Source organism: Notamacropus eugenii, chromosome 1, assembly GCF_028372415.1.
Source record: "Notamacropus eugenii isolate mMacEug1 chromosome 1, mMacEug1.pri_v2, whole genome shotgun sequence".
Lineage (NCBI taxonomy): Eukaryota > Metazoa > Chordata > Mammalia > Diprotodontia > Macropodidae > Notamacropus > Notamacropus eugenii.
This window is the reverse complement of record NC_092872.1, coordinates 739,848,200-739,871,292: the sequence shown is the minus strand read 5'-3', so window position 1 is coordinate 739,871,292 and position 23,093 is coordinate 739,848,200. Positions and strand designations below refer to the sequence as shown.

General features: G+C 40.6%; 1 protein-coding gene across 1 annotated transcript; it reads left to right on the top strand.

The window, feature by feature from the left end:
- Nucleotides 1-22,353, top strand: LOC140518150 (C-type lectin domain family 4 member F-like). The gene is made up of 6 exons (XM_072630055.1): nucleotides 1-137; nucleotides 13,459-13,575; nucleotides 14,151-14,297; nucleotides 15,502-15,653; nucleotides 20,284-20,399; nucleotides 21,742-22,353. Exons 1-6 carry the CDS (start codon nucleotides 77-79, stop codon nucleotides 21,887-21,889), a joined length of 741 nt encoding a protein of 246 aa, XP_072486156.1. The 5' UTR covers nucleotides 1-76; the 3' UTR covers nucleotides 21,890-22,353.
- Nucleotides 22,354-23,093: the final 740 nt, after the last annotated feature.

The window sequence follows — 23,093 nt, the reverse complement described above, 5'->3', positions numbered from 1 at the left end:
CTTCCCCTGTATTTCCTACTAAGCTTTGAGGGTTTGAAAACTAAAGTTTGCATCTGGCACCGTGCAAGTCAGGATCATGGACACTGAGAACGTCTATATGAACATTTATACGAGAAAATCACCTCCAAAGTCACTGGGTGAGTATGGGAGTCCCCCGGTTCCTCTATCTCTTTGCTCTAATTCCTAGGCAAACCTTGATCTATGTTTTACTATTCAGACCAAAATCCCATCTCCTTATCTCTCACCCAAGGCTCTTTAGACACAAAGGACAAGGATGGGAAGAGAAAGAATAGAGGTTGATGTTTTATTTACTTTCCAGTCTACCCCCAGTGCCTGGTGTGAGGATCTGTCTCCAGTGGGCATGGCTACCCTATATCGACTAACAAACAAGCCAGGGAGATACACTTGGACAAATTTTAGATAAATGGGACATGGACAGAACAGACTGACATTAAGTAAAAATTAAATTTGTGTCTATGCTCCTAGTACCTAGCACACTGCCTTACATACAGCAGGCATTTAATAAATGCTCGTCACCTTAAAGGGAATTCAAGGATAAATAGCTTTCTGGCAGTGACAAGGTTAAGTTAGAAAAGGAGGAAGGGAATACGTATTTATATAGCCCCTATTATGTGCCCAGCACTGGGCTTAGAACTTCGTACAATTATTATCTCATTTGATCCTCACAATAACCATGCAAGGTAGATACTGTTATTGTTCCCATTTTACAGTTGAGGAAACTGAGGCAAAAGAGATTCATTGACTTGTACAGGGTCACACAGCTAAGAAGTATCTGAGGCTGGATTTGTATTCAGGTTTTCTTGGTCTGCCCACTGCACCACCAGTTGCTTCAGCAGATTCAAAGGAAAATGGTAGAATATCTCAAGACCTTGAAGGGCAACAACCCTAGGGTTTAGAGCAGGAGTTTTTAACGTTTCTGTGTCCTGGACCTTTTGGACAATCTGGTGAAGTCTGCTCAGAATAATGTTTACAAATAATTCAAGGAAATACTAAATTTTGGTTAGATATTAGTGAAAATAAAAGTGTAATTTTTTCCCATCCAAGTTCATGAGCCCCCTGAAATCCCTCCATGGACCTCTTTGCAGTCTGTGGATCCCAGGTAAAGAACTCTCAGTGAATACCTTAATTCCCAGCTTTATCCTGGATAACTTCAAAGGGTTACCATGCATTGGTTCCAGAGTAAGGGACTACCCCAGAGAGGGGGAGGGCTGCCTCTGTACAGGCTGGGAAGGACAGGAGGGTGACAGTTGCCTTACCTGAAGGGGAGAAGAGAAGAGGAAAGATGTGCAAAGTAGGGAGATGACCAAGCATTATCTCCCCCTCCCACCTTCTCTCCTTCACCCTGTCTCTTCTATTTATTTTGTCACACTGAGGAGTAATTGTGCGTGTGTCAGCTAGCAGATCAAAGTAAGATAGGACTGGACCGTTAGGATGATGTGAGTTCAAATCCTACCTCATCATATAATGTCTATAGTACTGACCTCACAAGGTGGTCCTGACAATCTAATGAGATTATATACTTTAAGGACTGTTTAAATGACGGCTGTTGGTATCCTCATCTTATGGGAGCACAGGGTTTAGAGTTTGAAGGAATCTTAGAGATCCTCTAATCCAAGTCTCACCCCAACCTTTATTTTTTAAATTTTTCAAAAATCAGGTATTTTAAAGTAATCTGCTTTCTCCATTAAGCAATTTTTAAAACAATATTTTATTTTCTCCCAATTACATGTAAAACAATTTTTAATATTGGTGTGACTTTTTTTAAGTTTTCAGTTCCAAATTCTTTCCCTCACTCCCCTAGTCCCTCCCTGAGACAGTAAGCAATTTGGTATAGGTTATATATGTGCAATCATGTAAAGCATTTCCATGTTAGTCATTTTGTGCAAGAAGACAAAAAAGAAAGAAAAAAGGAGGAAGGAAGGAAGGAAGGGAGGGAAGGAGGGAGGGAGGAAGGAAGGAAGGGGAAAATAGTATACTTCAGTCTGTATTCATACAACATCAGTTCTTTCTCTGGAATAAGTAATCTAAAAAACAAAATCCTCAGTGCATAACTACATGACCAAAAACAAAAATTCCCACATTGGCCTTGTCCAAAAATGCATATTTCTTTCTACATTTTAAATTTATCACCTTTCTGTCAGGAAATGAGTGACATGCTTCATCTTTATTCTTTCATACTTTTGATTTATCATTGAATTGATCAGTGTTCTAAAGTCCTTCAAAGTTGTTTTTTTTTCTATAAGCTTGTTATCCCTGTATAAACTGTTCTCCTGATTCTTCTCCCTTTACCCTGCCTCAGTTCATAAAGGTTTTCCTGGGTCATCTCCAGTTGTCCTGATCTATATCTGGCCACTGGACCCAGATGGCCCTGGAGGGAAAAGTAAGGCTGGTGACTTCACACAGTCCTCCTTCACTTAAATCCAATTCAATTGCAAGTCATGGTATCATCTTCCTGATGAAATGATCCTCTTTGAGAATGAAGGACAAACCACGCAAAAGTCTTCCCAATGTCCTCTAAAATTGTCCATTGCATTATTTTATATGGTATAGTCTGGGGATTCTGAACCTTTTTTGTATAACGGACTCCTTTGACTCCTCAGAATAGTGTCTTCTTGATTATGTTTATAATTAAAGGAAATGCTTAATAGATTAATTTTTCTGAATCAAATTCATAGACTCCCTCAAATATATCCATGGAGTAGCTGGGTTAAGAAACCCTGGCCTAGAACCAAACCCTCACTTTACAGATAGAGATATTGAGACCTAGGGAGGTGAAATGCCTTGTCCCAACATCTCACAGGTTAATAGGGGCAGCTAGGTGGTGCAGTGGATAGAGCACCAGTGCAGGAGTCAGGAGGACCTGAGTTCAAATCTCACCTCAGACACTTGACTCTCACTAGCTGTGTGACCTTGGGCAAGTCACTTAACCCCAATTGCCTCATCCTGGCTCATCTCCAGTCATCCTGATGAATATCTGGTCACTGGATTCAGATGGCTCTGGAAGAGAAGCTCTGGAGGGAGGGCTGGTGACCTGCACAGCCCTCGCTCACTCAAAACAAAGTCAAGTGCAAGTCATGTCATCATTTCTCTGATGGCATTTCTCTTTTGGCAACGAGGGATGAACACACAGGTTAACATGTAGCATGACTAAGATTCAAAACCAAACCACTGGAATATAAATCCTGGGTTCTTTCTGGTTGCTTCTTGACCCCTCCCCTTCCTCAATGGCCACATGAGCCTTGCCTTCACCCAAACCATACTAAACATATACTGGCTTTCCTGGTTCACTCCTGAACACAAGTTTTATGTACATTACACATTCTTAATGAATGTAGTGCATTGGAGTTCCAGTTTTTTCACATCCCTTCTAGTATTTATCATTTTCTTTTTCTGTCCTCTTAGTCAATCTGATAGGTGAGAGGTGGTACCTCAGAGTTGTTTTAATTTGCATTTCTCTAATTAATAGTGATTTAGAGCATTTTTTCATATGACTACAAATAGCCTTGATTTCTCCATTTCAAAACTGCCTGTTTATAATTTTTGACCATTTATCAGTTGGGGAATGACTTGTAATCATAAATTTGAATCAGTTTTCTCTATCTATTTCTGCCATGCTTTTCTTCAGTTTTCCCAGTAGTGTTTTGTCAAATAGTGGGTTCTCATCCCCAAATCTGGGGGTTTATCTTTAGGTTTATCAGTTACTAGATTACTATGGTTATTACCACTGAGTTTTGTGTACCAAACGTATTCCACTGATCCACTACTCTGTTTCTTAGCCAGTACCAGATAGTTTTGATGATTATTGCTTTATAATGTACTTTGAGATCTGATACAGCTAGGCTACCTCCCTTCATATTTGTTTTCATTAATTCCCTTAGTAATCTTGACATTTTCTTCTTCCAGAGGAATTATGACATGATTTTTTCTAACTCTATAAAATAATTTTAGGTAGTTTGTTATGGCATTGAATAAGAAATTGAGTTTATGATAGCTTTATTATATTGGTTTGGTCAACCTATGAGCAATTAATATTTTTCCAGTTGTTTAAATATGACTTTATTTGTGTGAAAAGTGTTTGGTAATTGTGTTCATATGGTTCTTAGGTTTGTCTTGGTAGGCAGACGCCTAAATATTTTATATTATCTACAGTTATTTTAAATAGAATGTATCTTTCTATTTCTTGCTTCTGGGCTTTGTTGTTAATATATAGAAATGCTGATGATTGATATGGGTTTATTTTATATCCTGCAACTTTCCTACAGTTTTTAATTATTTCAAGTAGTTTTTTTTTAGTTTATTCTCCAGGATTTTCTAAGTATACCATCATATCATCTGCAGAGAGTGATACTTTTGTTTCTTCATTGCCTATTCCAATTCCTTCCATTTCTTTTTCTTCCCTTATTGCTATAGCTAATATTTCTCGGTTGTTTATTGGTTTGTTTGGTTGGTTGGTTGATGCCCTTCATTCTCATTGGAGACCAAAATGATATCACTATGCTGGAATCAAGTTTTAATGTGTCCAAGTGTGACTGATCAGACCAACATGACCTCAAAATGCTCTACCACAGGTTGAGCACAAATAGTCTATGTGAACATTTGGGGTGGTTACTCTAAATTTGCACATCCTACATTTCCTTTGAGCTGTTCCAATTCTGCTTTGCTCATAGAGAACAACACTTTCTCTGATATGGGCATGACATGCTGAGTGGTCCAGTGCCATGTCTGTCATGTCACACAATCAATTCCAAAGTTCTTAAGAGAGATCTTCAGAGTGTACTAGTTTTACTTCTTCTAACCATCATGTGAACACCTGTCCTGAGTGAGTTCCTCATATAATAGTCTTTTTAGCAAGCATAAGTTTTGCATTTGAACATCTGGCTAGCCCATTGGAGTTGCACTTTCTAAAGCAGAATTTGAATGCTTGTCAGTTTAGTTGGGAAAAGGATCTCAGTGTCTGGTACTTTATCCTGCCAGGTGATCTTCAGAATCTTCCTCAGACAATTCAAATGGAAGAGATTGAGTTTCCTGGCATGGTGCTGGTAGACTGTCCAGGTTTCACAAGCATACAGCAATGAGGTCAGCACAATTGCTCTACAAAACTTCAGTTTGGTAGTCAAGTCTAATACCTCTTCTCTCCCATACTTTCCTTTAGAGCTGCCAAAACACTGATTTACTTCTGGCAATGTGTGCATCAACCTACTTTAACTTTAACTTTATCTGAGATCATGATTACTATCCCTACTTTTTTAACATAATAAATCTACTTATGTCATTTATTTTATCTTTGTGTGTATCTCTCATTTTTATAGTGTTTCCTTAAAGCAACATATTGTTGAATTGAAGTTTTTAATTTGCTATCCATTTCTGTGTTATGGGTAAATTCATCCCATTCACATTCAATCACCTGGTATGTATTTTCCTCCTTCCCATTTTCACTTACTATCCTTCTCACCCTATTTACCCAATCCCTCCTCAAACCTTTGTGAATGCCCACATCATACTCAACTCAGCCCAAGCTTTTCTTTCAAACTACCCAAATAATAATGACAATCATAAGAGCACTGCTAATATTTTCATATATACAAAGTAAACAATTTGTCCTTATTGAATCCCTTGTAATCGGTCTTTAATGTTTACCTTATATTTCTCCTAGGTATTATATGTCAAATTTTCCCTTACGTTCTGAGGTTTTTATCATTAAAATTTGAAATTCTTTCAGTTCATCAAATGTCCATTTTTTTAAATTCAGGATTATATTTAACTTTACTGGTTAAGTTACCCTTGGTCATAACCCCAGCTCTTTTGCTGTATGGAATATAGTATTCCAAGACCTACAGTGCTTCAATGTAGTAGCTGCTAGGTCTTGTGCAATCCTTATGGTAGTTCCAAGATATTTAAATTGTTTTTTTTCCTTGTTGCTTCCAATATTTTCTCCTTAACCTGGGAGCTTTGAAGCTTGGCTATGATATTCCTATAAGTTTTCCTCCTGGAATTTCTTTCAGGTGGTGAATTTTTTTTCTATTTCTTCTTTTCCCCTCTTGTTCCAGAACTTCAGGGCAATTTTCCTTGATATTTTCTTGTAATGTATTAATATTCTTTTTTAGTTCCTTTGACTTCTGGAATATCATATTCCAAGTCCTTTGATCCCTTAATGTAGAAGCTGCTAGATCTTGTGTTATCCTGATTGCATTTCCACAATACTTGAATTGTTTCTTTCTAGCTGCTTACAATATTTTCTCCTTGACCAGGGAACTCTGAAATTTGGCCAGAATGTTCCTAGGAGTTTCTTTTTTTTGGATCTCTTTTTGGAGGTGATTGGTGGATTCTTTCAATATTTATTTTGCCCCCTGGTTCTAGAATATCAGGGCAGTTTTCCTTGATCATTTCATGAAAGATGATGTCTAGGCTCTTTTTTTGATCATGGCTTTCAGGTAGTCCCATAATTTTTAAATTGTCTCTCCTGGATCTATTTTCCAGGTCAGTTGTTTTTCCAATGAGATATTTCACATTATCTTCCATTTCTTCATTCTTTTAGTTTTGTTTTGTGATTTCTTGGTTTCTCATAAGATCATTAGCTTCCATCTGTTCCATTCTAATTTTTTAGAGAACTATTTTCTTCAGTGAACTTTTGAACCTCCTTTTCCATTTGGCTAACTCTGCTTTTTAAAGCATTCTTCTCCTCATTGGCTTTTTGAACCTCTTTTGCCAATTGAGTTAGCCTATTTTTCAAGGTGTTATTTTCTTCAGCATTTTTGGGGTCTCCTTTAACTAGGTGTTGACCCACTTTTCATAATTTTCTTGCATCTCTCTCATTTCTCTTCTCAATTTTTCTTCCACCTCCCTTACTTGATTTTCAAAATCCTTTTTGAGCTTTTCCATGGCCTGAGACCACTGAATATTTATTTTGGATGTTTGGGATACAGAAACCTTAACTTTTATGTCTTTCCTTGATGGTAAGCATTGTTCTTCCTCATCCAAAAGGATGGGAGAAGATATCTGTTCACCAAGAAAGTAACCTTCTATAGTCTTATTTTTTTTCCCTTTTTTGGGCATTTTCCCAACCAGTTACTTGACTTTTGGGTCCTTTGTCAAGAGTAGGGTATACTCTGGGAATCTGTAAGATCTCAGTTCCTCCAAGGTGGCACAGTCAAGCATGTACACTGGTCTGGGAGTAGAAAGAGATTTTTGTGCCCAGAATCTTAGCAGTTTCCTCTCCACAGCCACCTGGCTTCCAGTTCCACCAAGCCAGCACTGGGGGCTGAGATTCAGATAAGCTGCATGGGCAGGGCCACCATTCAGTGTGAGATAAAGATCAGCTGCCTCAGGGCCTCTACACAGGGCTGAGGTAAGAATGGGCTGCTCAGTGCCCCCAGGGGTTTTACGATCCAACAATGGATGCAGGCTGCTCTATGGGCTGCTGTGGGAACTGCTGCTGCCTGCCAGATGTGGCCTCTGTGGCTGCTGCCTGAAGCCAGAGCTATGGGAAGGCCCTTCACTCTTCTCCTTTCCTGGCCAGCTGAAAAAACCCTGTCACTGACCTTTGGTGCCTTTGGGTTGAGGGATCTGCGAACCGCTGCTACTGAAACTGGAGATTCGCTGCTACTGCGACTGGAGATTCCACCCTCTAGGTGTCCTCCTTCCAGAGCCATGCCACATGGCCAAGGCTGGGTCGGGCTCTGCTCCACATCCAGTGCAACAGACATTTCCCATGGGCCTTTCAGATCACCCTGGGCTGGAAACCTCCTCCACTCTCTTGTTCTCCACTTCTGCTGCTCCAGAATTTGTTGAGAGTTCCTCTCTACAGGTATTTTATGGGCTGTGTGGGAAGAGCCCGCATATGTGTGTCTTTCTACTCTGCCATCTTGGCTCCACCCCCTAGTATTCTTTTTTATCATAATTTTCAGGTAGTCTGATTATTTTTACATTATTTTTCCTCAATCTGTTCTCTAAATCAGTTGTTTTTCTGATAAGATGTTTCACTTTATCTTCTACTTTTTTCATAATTTTGATTTTGCTTTACTATTTCTTAGTGTCTTAGAACATCATTAGCTTCCCCTTGCCCAAGTCTAATTTTCAAGGAATTGTTTTCTTCCTTAAGTTTTTGATTCTCTATTTCAAATTGGTTGACTTTCTTTTCATAATTTTCTTGAATTGCTCTTATTTTTTTCAGTCTCTCTTATTTGATTTTTAAAGTCCTTTTTAAGTTCTTCCAAGAACTCTTTTTGTGCTTTTCTCATTGAAAAGGGAGTGGCCTTTCAGTTCCATTATCTTCCTCTGAATATGAACCCAGATCTTTTCTATATCCATATTAACTATCTATGGTTGGGTTCTTTCTCCTTTGTTTACTGATTTCATTTACTTATTGTTTTATTTTATTTTTAGCAGCTATTAGTGTAATCAAGTTGTAGTCCTGAGGTATGGGGAATGATGCCCCAGCCTCAGGTCCTTCTTACTGTTATTTTCAGAAGTCCATCATGGAGCCCAACCTTGAATTCTTCACTCCTAAGCCATGGCTAGGATCCCCAGCCACAATGACCCATAAATGATTTTTCTCCCTGCAGTCCCTCTTATGGCAGCAAACTACAGCTGTTCTCTTTGCTCCAGAACTGAAACCACTCACTGGGTATGTGCTAACTGAAGTCACAGTCCGGAGAGTATCTGGTCAGCACTGTTGTGTTTGGTGTCCCTTGACAGTGGAAGGTACTTCAGTCTTCTCCTACTCAACCTTCAGAACCCCACTCCATCTGCAAAATGAATGTTTCTAAGGCTGACAGTGGTCCTCAGACCTGCTGCCGCAAAAGCTTGTTGTTTGTTGAGTCTGGAGAGTTGGCTTGGGGGCGCTGGCTCTTCACTGAGGCTAAACTTCTGCCCCTGGAGGTCAGGTCTCTCCTGGAGTCCTCTCAAATTGTCTTAGAAAGACAACTGCTTTACCCCGTTTTTTTCTGCTGCTCTGAGGCAATGTTCTGTCTTTTTTTTGTGGAGGAAATTTGGAGAGTCAAAAGTTTTCTGACAAACCCCACCATCTTCCCAGAATCCTCTCTCAACATTCATTTAAAAAAATTTTGAGTTTTACATTTCTCCTTCCCTCTCTCCTCCACCCCCTCCCTGAAGCAGCAAGTAAATTGATAAAGATTAATCATATTCAGTCATGCAAAACATATCTCCATATTACTCATGTCATGAAAGAAAACAGACTAAAAAAATGAAAAAAAAAGGTAAGGTGGAAAAAAGCATGCTTTGATCTGCATTCAGACTCCATCAGTTCCTTCTCTGTAAGTGGATAGCATTTTTCATCATGGGTCATTTGGGATTGTCTTGGATCACTGTATTGCTGAGAGTAGCTAAGTCATTCATAGTTCTTCATCATACAATATTGCTGTTCATCTCTACAATGTTCTTCTTGTTCTGCTCACTTCACTCTGCATCAATTCATGTAACCTAAGTCTTGACAAGTATCGTTCTCCAGGCTCTTACCAACAAGACTGATTTCTGCTTCCTTGTTGTGACTACCTTGGAGAGAAAAAAGGTCCTAGGTTTGGAACCCTGTTTTAACATAACATAAATGTGAATAAATTGACCTGCGGGAGCCATTCCCTGAAGTAGGCTCAGATCATCACTACCTAATGTTACATCAGCCATTTCTTCCATTTAACTTAGAATTTAATATGAAAGAGAGAGAAGAAAACAATGACTATAGGGAATCCTTGTTTTCATCATATTTCCTCATAATTTGTTTTGGTCAAAGCCTGTTATTTCATTGTCCTAAGGTTCTCTGAACAAGGAAACTCCCTTTGCCAATACTGATCATCATGTGCTCTGCAAATTAGTCTTATGGAGTTTCATGGGGCACTGAGAGGTGATGGTACTTGTGCCAGTATACAACTGGAAGCAGGTATGAGGGACCTGTGGAGATCAAGCCAAAGACTGCTAGGATTTTGCGGAAGAAGAAAGCTCAAAGAATCACAGAATTAGAGTGAGAAGGAGCAATCAGTAGAGGTCATCTCGTTCAACACCTTCCTCATTTTACAACTGAGGAAACTGAGGCACTAAGCTTAAATGACTTCTCTATAGTCACATGGGTGAGATTTGAACTCAAGTCTTTCTGACTCAGGTCTTCCTGGTTTCTGTCAATGGAAGATTTTTACATTTAATCCTGGAGATCAAAGGGAACCACTGGAGTTTACGGAGTAAAGGCCAGACCTGCACGTTAGGAAGATCACTTTGGCAGCTGAAGAGGGAGACTCAAAGCAGGGACACCAGTTAGGAGGCTATTGCTACAGACCAGTTAAGATGAGAGTTTAAATTATGGGGTGGTTGGGTGAGTTGAGAATAGCAGGTGTGTGTAGGAGATATTGAGAAGGTAGAGATGACGAGATGGCAAGTCATCTGATACTTATCATCTCTGTGAGTTACTTAAGGTATGGTGAAGCTTCCGTAGTGTCACACAGCTAATATATGTCAGAAGTGAGATCTTCCTACCTTCATGCTACCATCTTACATGACTGCATTTACATTATGACCTCTCAAGGGTTATGTAATAATGTAAAAGTGGTACTATCACAATGCCTGGTTTTTTCTTTTCTTTCATTCTCAACTTAAACACTAAAAAAAAGACTACTTCCATATACATAGAACACAAAAAGAAAATTCTCTCTGAATTATGAATCTCTAATTTATTTTAAAACAGTATATAAAAAATTCTATATGTTATTTTCAAAATGGTCCTGCTTGACTGTGCATCCTTTTGAGATGCCTTCTGGTCTCTTCTGTGCATTTAAAAAATGTTTCAGTGTCCTTCTTTTGGGGGGGAAGGGAGTTCATCATTAATAACCTCTTTCCTTTGATACTCAATTAAAAACTAAGCTAACAAAAGAAAAAAATAGCAGTAAATAATACACTCAAGCAAAATGAATCTACATGGTGGAAATGTGTGTGTGTGTGTGTGTGTGTGTGTGTATCTTTCTGCATCTTGTGTGGGTACCATACTTCATTATGGGTTTCCGTTGACACTATTGTCATTGCATTGATCAGACTTGTTAACTGTCTCAAATTTTTGAACATTGTACACAGGAACAGCAATATTGTATAATGATCTACTGTGAATAGCTTAGCTATTCTGTGTAATACAATGATCTAAGACAGTTCTGAGGGACCTATGATGAAACGTGCTGTCCATCTCTAGAGAAAGAACTGATGAAGCCTGAATGCAGATGGGAGATACTTTTTCTTTATTTTGGGAGGGATTTTTGTCTGTATTTTCCTTCGTAGCATGACTTACGTAGAAATGTGTTTTGCATGTCTACATATGTTTAACCTATGTCAAAATGCTTGCCTTCTCAGTGGGAGGAGGGGAAAGAGGAACAGAATTTGGAACTCAAAATTTGAAAAAAAAAATGTTAAAAATTGTTTTCACAAGTAACTGAGGGGGGAAATAAAATATTAAATTTAGATCTCTCAAATTTGTTATGATGTTGATAACCTTGTATAAATCACCCTCCAGGTTCTACTCACTTCACTCTGCATGAGTTCACATTACCCAGGATTCTTTAACATAGTACTTTGCATCATTTCTCAATTAATATTCCATTACATTCATCTACCACAGTTTGTTCAGTCATTCCACAATTGTTTAAGAAGCACTTGCTGAGATTCACTAGTTTGTTTTGTTTCTGACTCCTTTGCCTATTTCAGATCAGGTTCATATGATACCCACTCCTCCACCCCTTCCTCCATGTTTGTGTACTTTTCCTCTGAGCATGAGAAATAACAAATTCTGCTTCCCTTTTCTCCCTGTTTTCTACACCTGTTCATTCCCTTTCATTTGACCTTCACAATAACTGTGGGTGCTAGGTGCTGTTAATACCCCCATTTTGCAGTTGAGGAGACTGAAGCTGAGAGATGTTCCGTAACTTGCCCAGGGTCACCCAGCTATTAAGTGTCTGAGGCTGGATTTGAACTCAGGTCTTGTTAACTCCAGATCCAGCATGTTATTCACTGTCACACCCCTTAGCTGCCAAGCAGTCTATGTCTCAGGTAATGGTTATTTCTCTTTGGGACTACTTATTTTTTCTCCTGGTCTTTCCTCCAAAACTTGTGTTTCATTTTTTGTGTCTTACTTCATTTCTTCTAGATATTCATGTAGTCTTTGTAGAAAATCTGTTTTTTTCTTGGAGTCTCTGCTTGTGGTTCTTAGGGAGTTAGTCCTTCTTTGGGAAGATCTCTACATCTACAATAATTTTTTTATACTGATCAGCATTTGCTTTGAATTATTTAGTCTGTCCAGCTTTACTTCCTGAGTCAGGCTTTGTTCTAGAGCTGGGTTCTGCTGTCTTCTGAAATTTTGGCAGAGTTGCTGTCCCTGCTTGGTCTGACCAAGGTCACCTGGCCACCTGTGCTGACCTACACCGCCTGGCATTAACCACACACACACACACACACACACACACACACACACACACACACACACACACGATCTTTGAGGTTCAGAGAGTTGAATCTTTAGTGTTCTCAGTGGCATTTCAGGACAGAGTGCTATAAACCTCAGTATAGACCCCAGACCTGAGCTGTCTAGTTCTGTACTATAGAATCACATGCTAGGAGCTGTTCATTGTTCCTCTCAGAAATTTGAGGGTCCTCATCCAGGGGCTTTCTCATCCTTTGGGGGCATTCTCAATCTGTTCTTGCTCCCTCTGAATGAAAAACCTTGATCTATTTAACTGCACATGCCCCTAATCCATCTCTGGTCCAGTTGGGAGGCTACCATGTGCTGGTTCTAGAACTAGCTTTGTAGGTGATCCCCTCTCCTATTGCTCTAGGGCTTCTGACTGATGTCTTGTGCTAATCTAAAGTGATCACTGGATTTCTTGTTCATCATTCTTAAGGGTGCAAACTTCAGGCTTCTTGTAAAAGTGATCTGCCTCCATTCAAGCAGTCATCTTGAACTGAGTTCAAATCCTGCCTCAGACACCTACTATCCCCCAGTACAGTTATAAGAATCAAACGAGATAACACTTTGCAAAGCTTAAAGCATTCTAGAAATGTTAGCTGTTGTTATTAGAAGTCACAGTGGCTGATTTTTAGTGAGTAGAAATGAATTTTTGCATTTAGATGGGGCTCATCTGGCCACTGCACACAGATATGTCTTTCCAAAAATAATCAGATTTGCATAAATGAGCACATATGTAAGAAAGAGGGAGAAAGCCAAAGAGGGAGTAAGATATCATGGGAAGATAAAAGGGACAAGATTTTAAAAAAAGATACAGAAAACAGAATTGGAAAGCTGATAAAACTCTTGGTCTCCCTTCACTCTTCTCTGGGTCCACAAAGGGTCATCCAAGGATCCGGTCCGTGCCAACAGGGACAAAGAGCCTGCTTTGATTTGGGAAGCTATTTCCCCAGGACCTGTCATGGACACTTTCCTTTCCTCCCCAAATGTAGAGTCAGAGGAAAAGATACAACCACAACCAGTGTACAAGAATCTCAGGATCCTCTATGCTGTCCTCATCCTCTTTGCTCTGATGCTGGTGGCTTCCTTGACAGCGATGACCATTCTGTGTAAGTCCCCAGGGGGATCTGGGCTCCAAACTTCTGTTTCTGGTCAGACAGGAAGAAAGCAAAGTCCAAGAGGAAGCACCTGACCAGTGATGCTTCCAAATGACTGAAAATGATCTTGGATATTTCTTCCCTCCCCCCGCAAAAAAAAAAAAAAAAAGAAAAAAGAAAAAAAAAGATTCTGGGTTGCTGTTAATTTTCAGAATGTTTCTATGAGAGCACGCAGTCATTATTACAGTCTTGTGCAGTGGAAAGGCAGCTGGATTTAGTCAGATATTCCTGGTTCAAATCCAGACTCTACTGTGTATTATTTGCATCATTCTGGGTAAAGCATTTAACCCCTTTGGTCTCAGCTTCCTTTTCTGTAAAATGATGGGCTTGTACTCTAGGTGACCTCTGAGGTCCCTTTCAGATCTAAATCTATGTTCCTATGTTCCCATGATCATCAACAATGAGGTCAATGAGCCGTTGGCTTGGATTCTATTCTTACCTTTCTGACTTTTCTCAGAAATGGAAAGGTGGCCTTGGAAGCCCACCTTGAGCCTCCCCCTCCTCACCTGTTTGTGTGCAATGTTCAGACTCTCAGGAAAAGACATGCCTATGGCTACATGGGAAACCAGTGCCTTGCAGCTCCATTGACAATGCAACCATGTTGGCTATGAAAATGGAAAAGAGCCGTTTGGAGACACTCAATGCTTCCTATCAGTCACTTCAACATAAATACAGTAAGTTTCATGACCATCTGTGCAAGGTGGGTCCTCTGGGATCACCCTGGTCTGAAGCAACTTTTTCCTTTGGAATCGCTCTGGGGGAGGGGCATCAATCCAACAACAATGCTAACAATACCTTGCATTGTGAGATGGTTTAGTCTTCTCCATGCCAAAGTGTCTTGAGATGAGCAACACCTGGTACCACTGGGTGACCCACCTTCACCAACTTGCCAATAATATGAAGTTCTTTGACAAAAGATCCAGCTCCCTACCTTCTACCTGCTATTTCCAGACCACTTGTCTATCCATATGTGTGTCTTCCTCTGGGATTACCCAACTTCCCCCAGCTAAGGGACCATCCGGCAGCTTGGCCTCAGATCTATTTGGACTTCTCTTGTCTTTACCATTTGTGACCAGTGCTGATTTTTCTTGGCCACTGAGTCCCCACTGCCATCCTTTTTTATAAATCCCCATTTAAGTGGACCTGGATATTTCCTAGGTTTTCCCTTGTGATATTGGGTCTTCAGGGAAGAACATTCAGAAATCTGACTCAGATGCCCCCAGGTAGTTGCTGTTCAGCCAGGCTCTAATTGGCCACAATGTCCATGGCATTAAACCCTGGCTCAAACTGGGAAGGGCTCAGTTTGATGTGACCTGTGGTCTGAGAGCTTAGAGCTGCCACTGACATCCCAAAAACCAAGCAAAGTGTCTAATCTTTTTCTCCTCAGAGGCTCTTGTTGTCTGTCTCTGAGGTCTCAAAATCCTTATAAGACTCCTGGGTTCCCAAAACCCATTTGGTTACTATGGTTATACTTCCCTTTAACCACATCTTTTTGAGTCATACAACCTCTGGAGACCCACAGGTCTCACTCAGGTGTGCAAGAGTTCCCAAAGCACTGTAGATAACCTCTGCACACAAAGGAGATTGAGGGAAAAAAGTTAGTCTCATTGGCATCCTCCCTCTCAGTTCATCCCATCAGTCATCTCATAGAGGTTCATAACATGGGCATGGGATCTGAGAACTTTTTAAAAAATTGATGGGTATATTTCAACATAATTAGTTTCCTTTGTAGTCTTATGTGTTTAAAGACATTATTCTGACAAGAAATTCACAGGCTTCACTAGCCTGCCAAAGGAAGCCCTGGCATAAAAAGATTCAGAACCTCTGGGCTGGACAGATCTGCCCCCCTTTACATGTTGTCTCTCCCTGACTACTAAGGGATGGTCCTCACACTCTTGTCTGAAGACTGGAAGCTGCATGATGGGAATATCTACTATTTTTCCAGTGAAAAAAAGTCCTGGGAAGAGGCTCAGCAGTCCTGTGTGTCTAAGAACTCCAACTTGACCTCAGTGACCTCAAAGAAAGAACAGGTCTGTGTACACATGCAAGCACACACATGTACACACATGCGTGCACATACACACACACAACACAAACAACAGGTCATGGGAGGAAGAGAAGAGGGGAGATGGGAGCAAAGTCTTTTTTCATACCAAAAAATGGGGGGATTCTAAGTATGGAGGGTGAAAGATGAAATGACTGAGGTAACAATGGTTTGATCTTCCAACCATATTCATTTATAAAGCAATGCATGTCAATTGCCCAAGGATCAGGCCCTTCCTCAGCTTAGGACTGGGCCCTGAATACAGACTTTTATGCATTAAAAACAATTACTCAAAGAAAGCCAATTAATTAAAAGAAAACAATGCAAAACTAGGTGGTCTAATTGGAGGAAAGATTAGGGATTTTCCAAGTTGGGAATGGGAGAGTAAGGAGGTGCCAATCCCTGAATTCAGAAAAAAAAAAAAAAGGTGTTCCACTTCCCCCCAAGTGTCTGTAAAAAAAATGAAAGGAACATGGAAACAATGAGTGTTCAAATAAGATATATGTCTTGCTTGAGTTGTACAATGGTGAGAAAACTCCTTGTATCAGTCTTTGGATCTGACCGGATTTCTGGTCAGCATAACGTAGGTCTTTAGTTAACAGTCGCTAAGCAGCAGGTAGAGGTGGTTCAGTTTCCCAGCCATGCAGGGCTAGGTTCAAACAATACAATAAGGTTTTCTCCCAATTCCAACAACTGGATAAACTTTTCTCACAAGACAGATTTAGACTAGACCCATAATTGAATAGAAAGGGAACTAAGCTAGCTCTAGGATTGGGTCACAAGATGAAGTCAGTGGAGTTCACTCAGTTCCTACAATTAACCACTTGTCCTAATCCCCTCAATCCCTTGCAGGTATGGAACAGAATCCAACCCTGGTCCTATAGAATCACAGAACCTCAAAGAGGGAAAGGGCTGCAGAGTCAAGGAGTTTAATTGAGCTAATATTTTGACAATAATATCCCCTTTGATGGGGGTTCTTATCCTAGGGTGCCTGACCTCAGACACTTGCTAGCTATGTGAACCAGGATGATTGAATTTACCTCTCAGGCTCAGTTTCCTCATCTGTAAAATAGGGATGATCATAGCACTTTCCTCCCACTGTTGTTATGAGAATCAAATGAGATCATATTTGTAAAGTGCTTTGAAAACCTTAAAATGCAGCCCATGTTAGTGACTACAACTGAATTTCAATATAAGTGGTTTCCTTTGCAGTCCTTTGTCTTTTATTTTGGGAATTTATACAAGAAAGACTCCAGATGTTTCACCAGACTGTATTGGGGAAATGCAGACTGATTTAATGGCTTTCCTTATATATATATAATATCAGACTGTTTGGGGATAAGGTCTGGAGATGCAAGAGTTGCTCTCGTTCATCCTTCATTTTCAGAGGACCGATAGCATCACAAGTGATGTCTTGACTAGCACACAAATTGAATTTAAGTGAGGCAGAGCTGCCCAGTCCTCAGTCTCACTCCCTCCTCCTGAATCATTGAAGTCCAGCATCAGGACAAAAGTCAAGACAAAAAAAGAAAAAATCTCTTCCTATTAGGAGTTTCCAGTCTAATCTCCTAGAGACAAAGTGTTTACACGAGTCTATACAAAATTAATATAATGCAACCATGTTGCTGTGATCAGGAGGCCTCAGCAGCCTGTTGGAGGATCAGGAAGTGATGTATACATGTAGGAAATGGCATTTGAGCTAAGCTTTGAGGGAAAATGGATTCATGGCATTGAGAGAATAAACCTCAGTCATGGGAGATAATCTGTAAAAAGACACACAGATGAGATAGAGTGTGCTGGATCAAAACCAGTTATGAAGACACATTTGGCCAAACCACAAAGTGTGTGAAGGGAAGTGATATCTAGTAATCCTGGAAGTATAGGTTGGAGACAGGCTATTCAGGGCTTTATGTACCAAACAGAGGCATCTGTATGTGATCCTAGATGTAATGAGGGAGCCATTGGAGTTTACTGAGCAGGGGAGTGCCTTAGCCAGATGTGCATTTTGGAACTCTGGCTGCTTTGTGAAGGAGAGATTGGAGCAGCAAGGGACTTGAGGAAAGAAGGCCAATTAGAAGGCTTCTGCAATAGTCTGGATGAGAAGAGATGAGGACTTGAATGAGAAGGATGGTCACTGGAGTGAAGAGAAGGGAATAAATCCAAGAGATATTGAGAGAGTCGATGCCAGACGGGGTGAATGAATGGATATGTAGAGTTGAGGGTGAGAGATCAAGGATTACTCTGAGGTCACAAACATGGATGACTGGAAAGAAGTCATCTTGTGGTCCAACTGATATCTCGACAAGAATCCTCTCTTGACCACTGACAAATGGTCATCAAGGCTTTACTTGAAATCAACCCCTCCCCCACTAGACTGGGTACTTATTTTTAGTTCAGTTCAACAAGCATTGCACTGAGTTAGGTGCTAGTGATACAAAAACAGAAACAAAGGACCTCAAGGAGCTTCAGTACAAGTCAGCTTGTACAGGCTCATGGAGCTGATTGTTGAATTTTCAGTGTAAGCCATTTATACCTCAGAAATTGGCAAACACTATAGACCAGGACTTGATTTATGGTTTAGTTGATTGTTTGGATTTAAGAAAGTAATGGGAAAACATTAAACTGCAGATTCAAATTAAAAATGTCATTAATACTTTTTGCTTCCAGAGACCCCATTGTTCAACATTTACCAGCACAAAAGACCAGCTTGGTCATGACAATCCCATCTGAATTCCAGGTCGCTTTGAGAGCCAGTTACCCAATCCTGTTCTTCAAAAAGGCATCTGGGTTCTAGATCTTGGGTTATTCTGTATTTATCTTGGCAGTTTGGGCATGTCCTGCTGAGTAAAAATGTTAAGTAATCTCCTTGCTCTCTATACTTAGTTCCAAGAGAATTAGCAGATATGTACCCTCAAATGTGCCTGTCTCTGTTGAAAGAGGACTGAGTATGATCAAAAAATGTGTGGCTTTATGGATTCACCCAATTAAAAATTGGCCCTGAGACCTTACTTACTGGCCAAATGCCACCTTGTTTGAACTATCTAAGGCATCTTACTCTCATGATTGGTAACCCTCCATAGAAACAAAGACAGTTAAATTCTCTTTGTAGCATTTTCACTCCTGACATAGAATCAGTAAACAAAGTTTTAAAAAAACCAACATTATAACAAGAGATCAACACATAATAACCAATAACCAAATGACTGTGAGCTCACCACTCTTCTAGATCCAGGAGTCCACCAGCTAAAGGGTGGATCTGGACCCAAGTGTCCTAGGAAACTCATATATGGGGTTCACAAAGGGCAACCCCATTCCTACTGTATTCCCGGGGTAGATGTCCTGGTTAAGAGCTACCTTGAGTTCTAAGTACTCCGTAGGTCTCAGTCCCAAAACTATAAGTCCTACACTTTCATAGACAACCCAAGTCAGAAATAGGATTAGCTCCAAACAGGTAAGGTGGCATAATAGATAGAGCGCTTAAGCTGGAGTCAGGAAAACCTGAGGCAAATCTGGCCTCAAACACTTATGAGTTGTTTGACCCTGGGCAAGTCATGGAACCCTGTTTGCCTCAGTTTCTTCATCTGCAAAATGACCTGGAGAAGGGAATGGCAAACCACTCCAGTATCTTTACCAAGAAAACCCCAAATGAGGTCACAAATGGCTGGAAATGGCTGAACAACAACAAGAAAAGATTTACAGAGATGGCTTGGTAGGAAAAGTAACCACAGTATATCATGCCAATAAAGCTAGGATTTGCTCTCTCACAGATGCACCCAGTATCAGCTGGGAATGTGTTTGCACATAGAGGATGCCAGTAGAAAATCATGCCCTAGGGATGTATGGTCAAATCTTGTGTGAGGAGGAGAGGTTCACATCTCTGAGGGGAAAGGATTTCAGGGCTGTGGGGTCTCTAGTCTCCTTCAGATGCTTCTCCACTAGACACTGATTGGTTGCTGTAATGCCCACCCCCTCTGCTGGGACTTTGATCTACACTAAGACACTAGTTTGGGTCAACTAGGTCAGACTCAAGATCCAAATGAAAGACTCTCAATTCAAATTCAGTGATTTTCTGACACACAGGAAGATGAAGGCAATCTCATATAAGAAGTCAAGGAAGAACCAGAGATGCTTAACCTACAGAACAAAAGATGGGGCCAGGGTAGTAAAGAGAGAAGAAGAGACAAGGCTTTTTTCCCAAAGGCAGAAATAAAACAAATGGCTTAAAGGTACAGCGAGGCAAGATGCAAAGCAATATAAAGAATTTTTCCTAATGGGATGGATTGCTTAGAAAAATGGCCACAAACCATCTCCCCCATAAATCCAGGGCTGACTTTTACCTGGATGACCACCTTCCCCAGACACTGAAAAAAGAATTCCTTCCACAGGTAGTAAGGTGCATGAGAAGATCTCTCCAGCTTTAAGATTTCATTAAAGACTGGTTAGTTAACTGATTCCCTAAGAATCTTCCCAATCATTTGCCAGGGTCAATCCATGCTGCCTTGGATTACCCAGTCACAAAATGTCACTCTCACTTAGGACTGCCCACAGGTATCTGTGGGCCCCTGACTTTCTGCAGGAAATGTATAAACTGTATGCATGCTTATTTTCGTCTGTAGGCATTTCTATCCCGGACAGCTAAAACTACTCATTGGATTGGCCTGACTGACAAAGACAGTGAGGGTATCTGGCACTGGGTGGATGGGAACCCCTATAATCAGTCTGAGAATAAACGGTAAGTCCAACACATCTTCAATTCCTGACATTTCTTTTGTACAAGTTCTGAGAGAGAGACACACAGAGACAGAGACAGACAAAGATAGAGAGATAGAGACAGAAAGAGACAGAGAGAGTAGTGCATATATTCTTTTCACATGTAAGTGTTCCCTACTTTGCGTCACCCCAATTTTCCCTTTTCCCAAGCATAAACATCAGGAAAGCCAGGAGAGAAAATGGAGCTAGGACATTGGAAAGAAGGCTCTGGGGACCCACTGAGCTGGGAGGTCCAGTGATAGCTGACTATGTGAGAAGGGAAAATCAAGGGTGTGGAAGCTTCCCTCAGCACCTGAATGGAACAGATATCGGGGTTCTATAGGAAGTAAAGACACTGCTCTTAAAGCAAGGCAACTAGATGGCATATCTTTTAAATTCTGGCCTTGGAGTTCAAAGAGCAGGGTTCAAATCACTCTCCAGACACTTACTACCTGTATGTCCCTGTACACGATGTAATCTTTTCCAGACATAGTTTCCTTATTCATAAAAATGGATATAAGGACATTTTAACATAATAAGCACTAATATTTATATAACACCCGCTTTGTGCCAGTCATTGTACCTTAAGCACTTTACAATTTTTATTGCATCTGATCCTCACAACTTTGGAAGGGAGGGGCCATTATTGGTCTCATTTTATACATAAGGAAACTGAGGCAAAGAAGGGTTAAGCAACTTGTCCAGGATCACAAGCAAGCATAAGTGTCTAAGGTCACATGTGAACTCAGCTCTTGTGACCCCTGGTCCGGCACTTTATCCACCACACACCTGGTTGCCCACCTACTATGTGCCAGGCACTGTGCTGAAGATTTTACAAATATTATCTCATTTAATCCTTACAATAGCCCTGGGAGGGAGGTGCTAGTTTTATCCCTATTTGTGGCTATAACAGCACCTGCCTCTTGTACAAGGTGACTGAGAGGATCAGTCGAGATAATGTTTAGAACATGCTTCTCAAACTTTAGAAATCCATAAAACCCTAACTATTCAATTAGACCAAAATGGTAGAAAGAAGGTGAGGTAGGGCTCATTAAGAAAGGAAACATTAGTGTACAGATTGTACAAGGACCCGAGGAGTCTAACCCAAATCCTCAGGAGCATGAGGATTCATCCCCAGGATGTCTCATCTATAGTCAGAATTTGCCCAAAAGCTTATCTCTCCTTAGCTCCCAAACAAGTCCATGGGGGATTCTGGGTCTTTCTTACTTGGGGATTTTGTTCTAGAAGACCTCAGACTACAGAGAGACCAAGGTCAATTAGGCTTAGCCTCTCCTTCCTGCAATAGAGTCCTCCTTTGTTCCTAGGTTCTGGAAGGACAATCAGCCAGACAACTGGGATCAAGGAATTGGATCAACGGAAGATTGTGTCCATTTGATACCTGGAGACCTAAGGTCCTGGAATGATGCGAACTGTAGCCTAAAAGAAAACTGGATCTGCAAGATTTCCCTATAGCTGGCTGGATGGCTGGGGTCACCCTTCTTCTCCCCCTTATTCCCTCTTCCATGGACAAGACTTAACCCTTGGCAGAAGGACAGACACATCAACCAATCTGTCTCCTGTGCCTCCTTCCTCTCCCCTTCTCCCCTTTGTCTGTGCTCCCTTTTCCTCCTCTAGCACCAGGCAGACTAGAAAGCACTCCCAGTGAATCAGGCAAGACCCACTCACTTCATTCACTCAACAAATATTATGGGATCTTTGATAGGGAAAGTATTTCCACCTATTTTTGCATCTTAAAAGAGGAGCTCAAGTGGACAGTGGTCAACTCAGAGGAAAAGCATGTAATTAGGGGCAAGATCTAACTAGACTTGACTCAGAATGCCTGAACTCATCCCTCTGTGTGACCGTGGGTAAGTCAATTCATCTCCTTTTTCTCATCTGTAAAATGAGGTTGAAACAAGACTATCTCTCAGACCCTTTCTAATGTGAACACTGTAATTCTGTTGCACTATTATGGCATCGTTCAAGGCTAATCAACAGGTGGATGGAGAATGTTTTATATGGGGGAACTTGATCAAAGTCCCTCAGGCACTGAAAAAGAAATTGACCCTTTGCCTCAAGCACAAAATACAGACTACTTAGGCTGGTATTTAAAGCTTTCCAGTCATTTCTCCTGTTCACATATTCCCTACTCCAATCAAACTGCCCTGCTTCCTATTAGCCCATTCCCTGCCTCAGGTGATATCCACTGTCTGGAAAGTGCTCCTACCTCATCTCTGCCTTAAGGAATCCCTGGCTCCCCCAATGATGTACCTCAGGCGCCATCTCCGAAAGGAGGCTCCCCTTTCCCCGCACCCTACAAGTTGTCGGCAACACCTCCCCCTTGAGATTCCTTTGTATTTATTTCATATATATGCACATAAATATATGGTATGTATATGCTACATAGTGCATATATACCACATATAAATACATAATTACTACACATACAGATTCTACTACATGGTATATGTTTTATATATCATATATATCATAAAATGTGCATATTGCATGTACATATAGCACATCTGGTATGAATATATGCAGTACATATGTATTGTGTGTTTCTATTTGTATGTATGTATTGTCCTTACCTTGCATACGTGCCTATTCCTGATAGCTTGCTATTACATGGATAGAGCATTGTGCCCAAAATCCAAAAGACCTGGATTCAAATCCT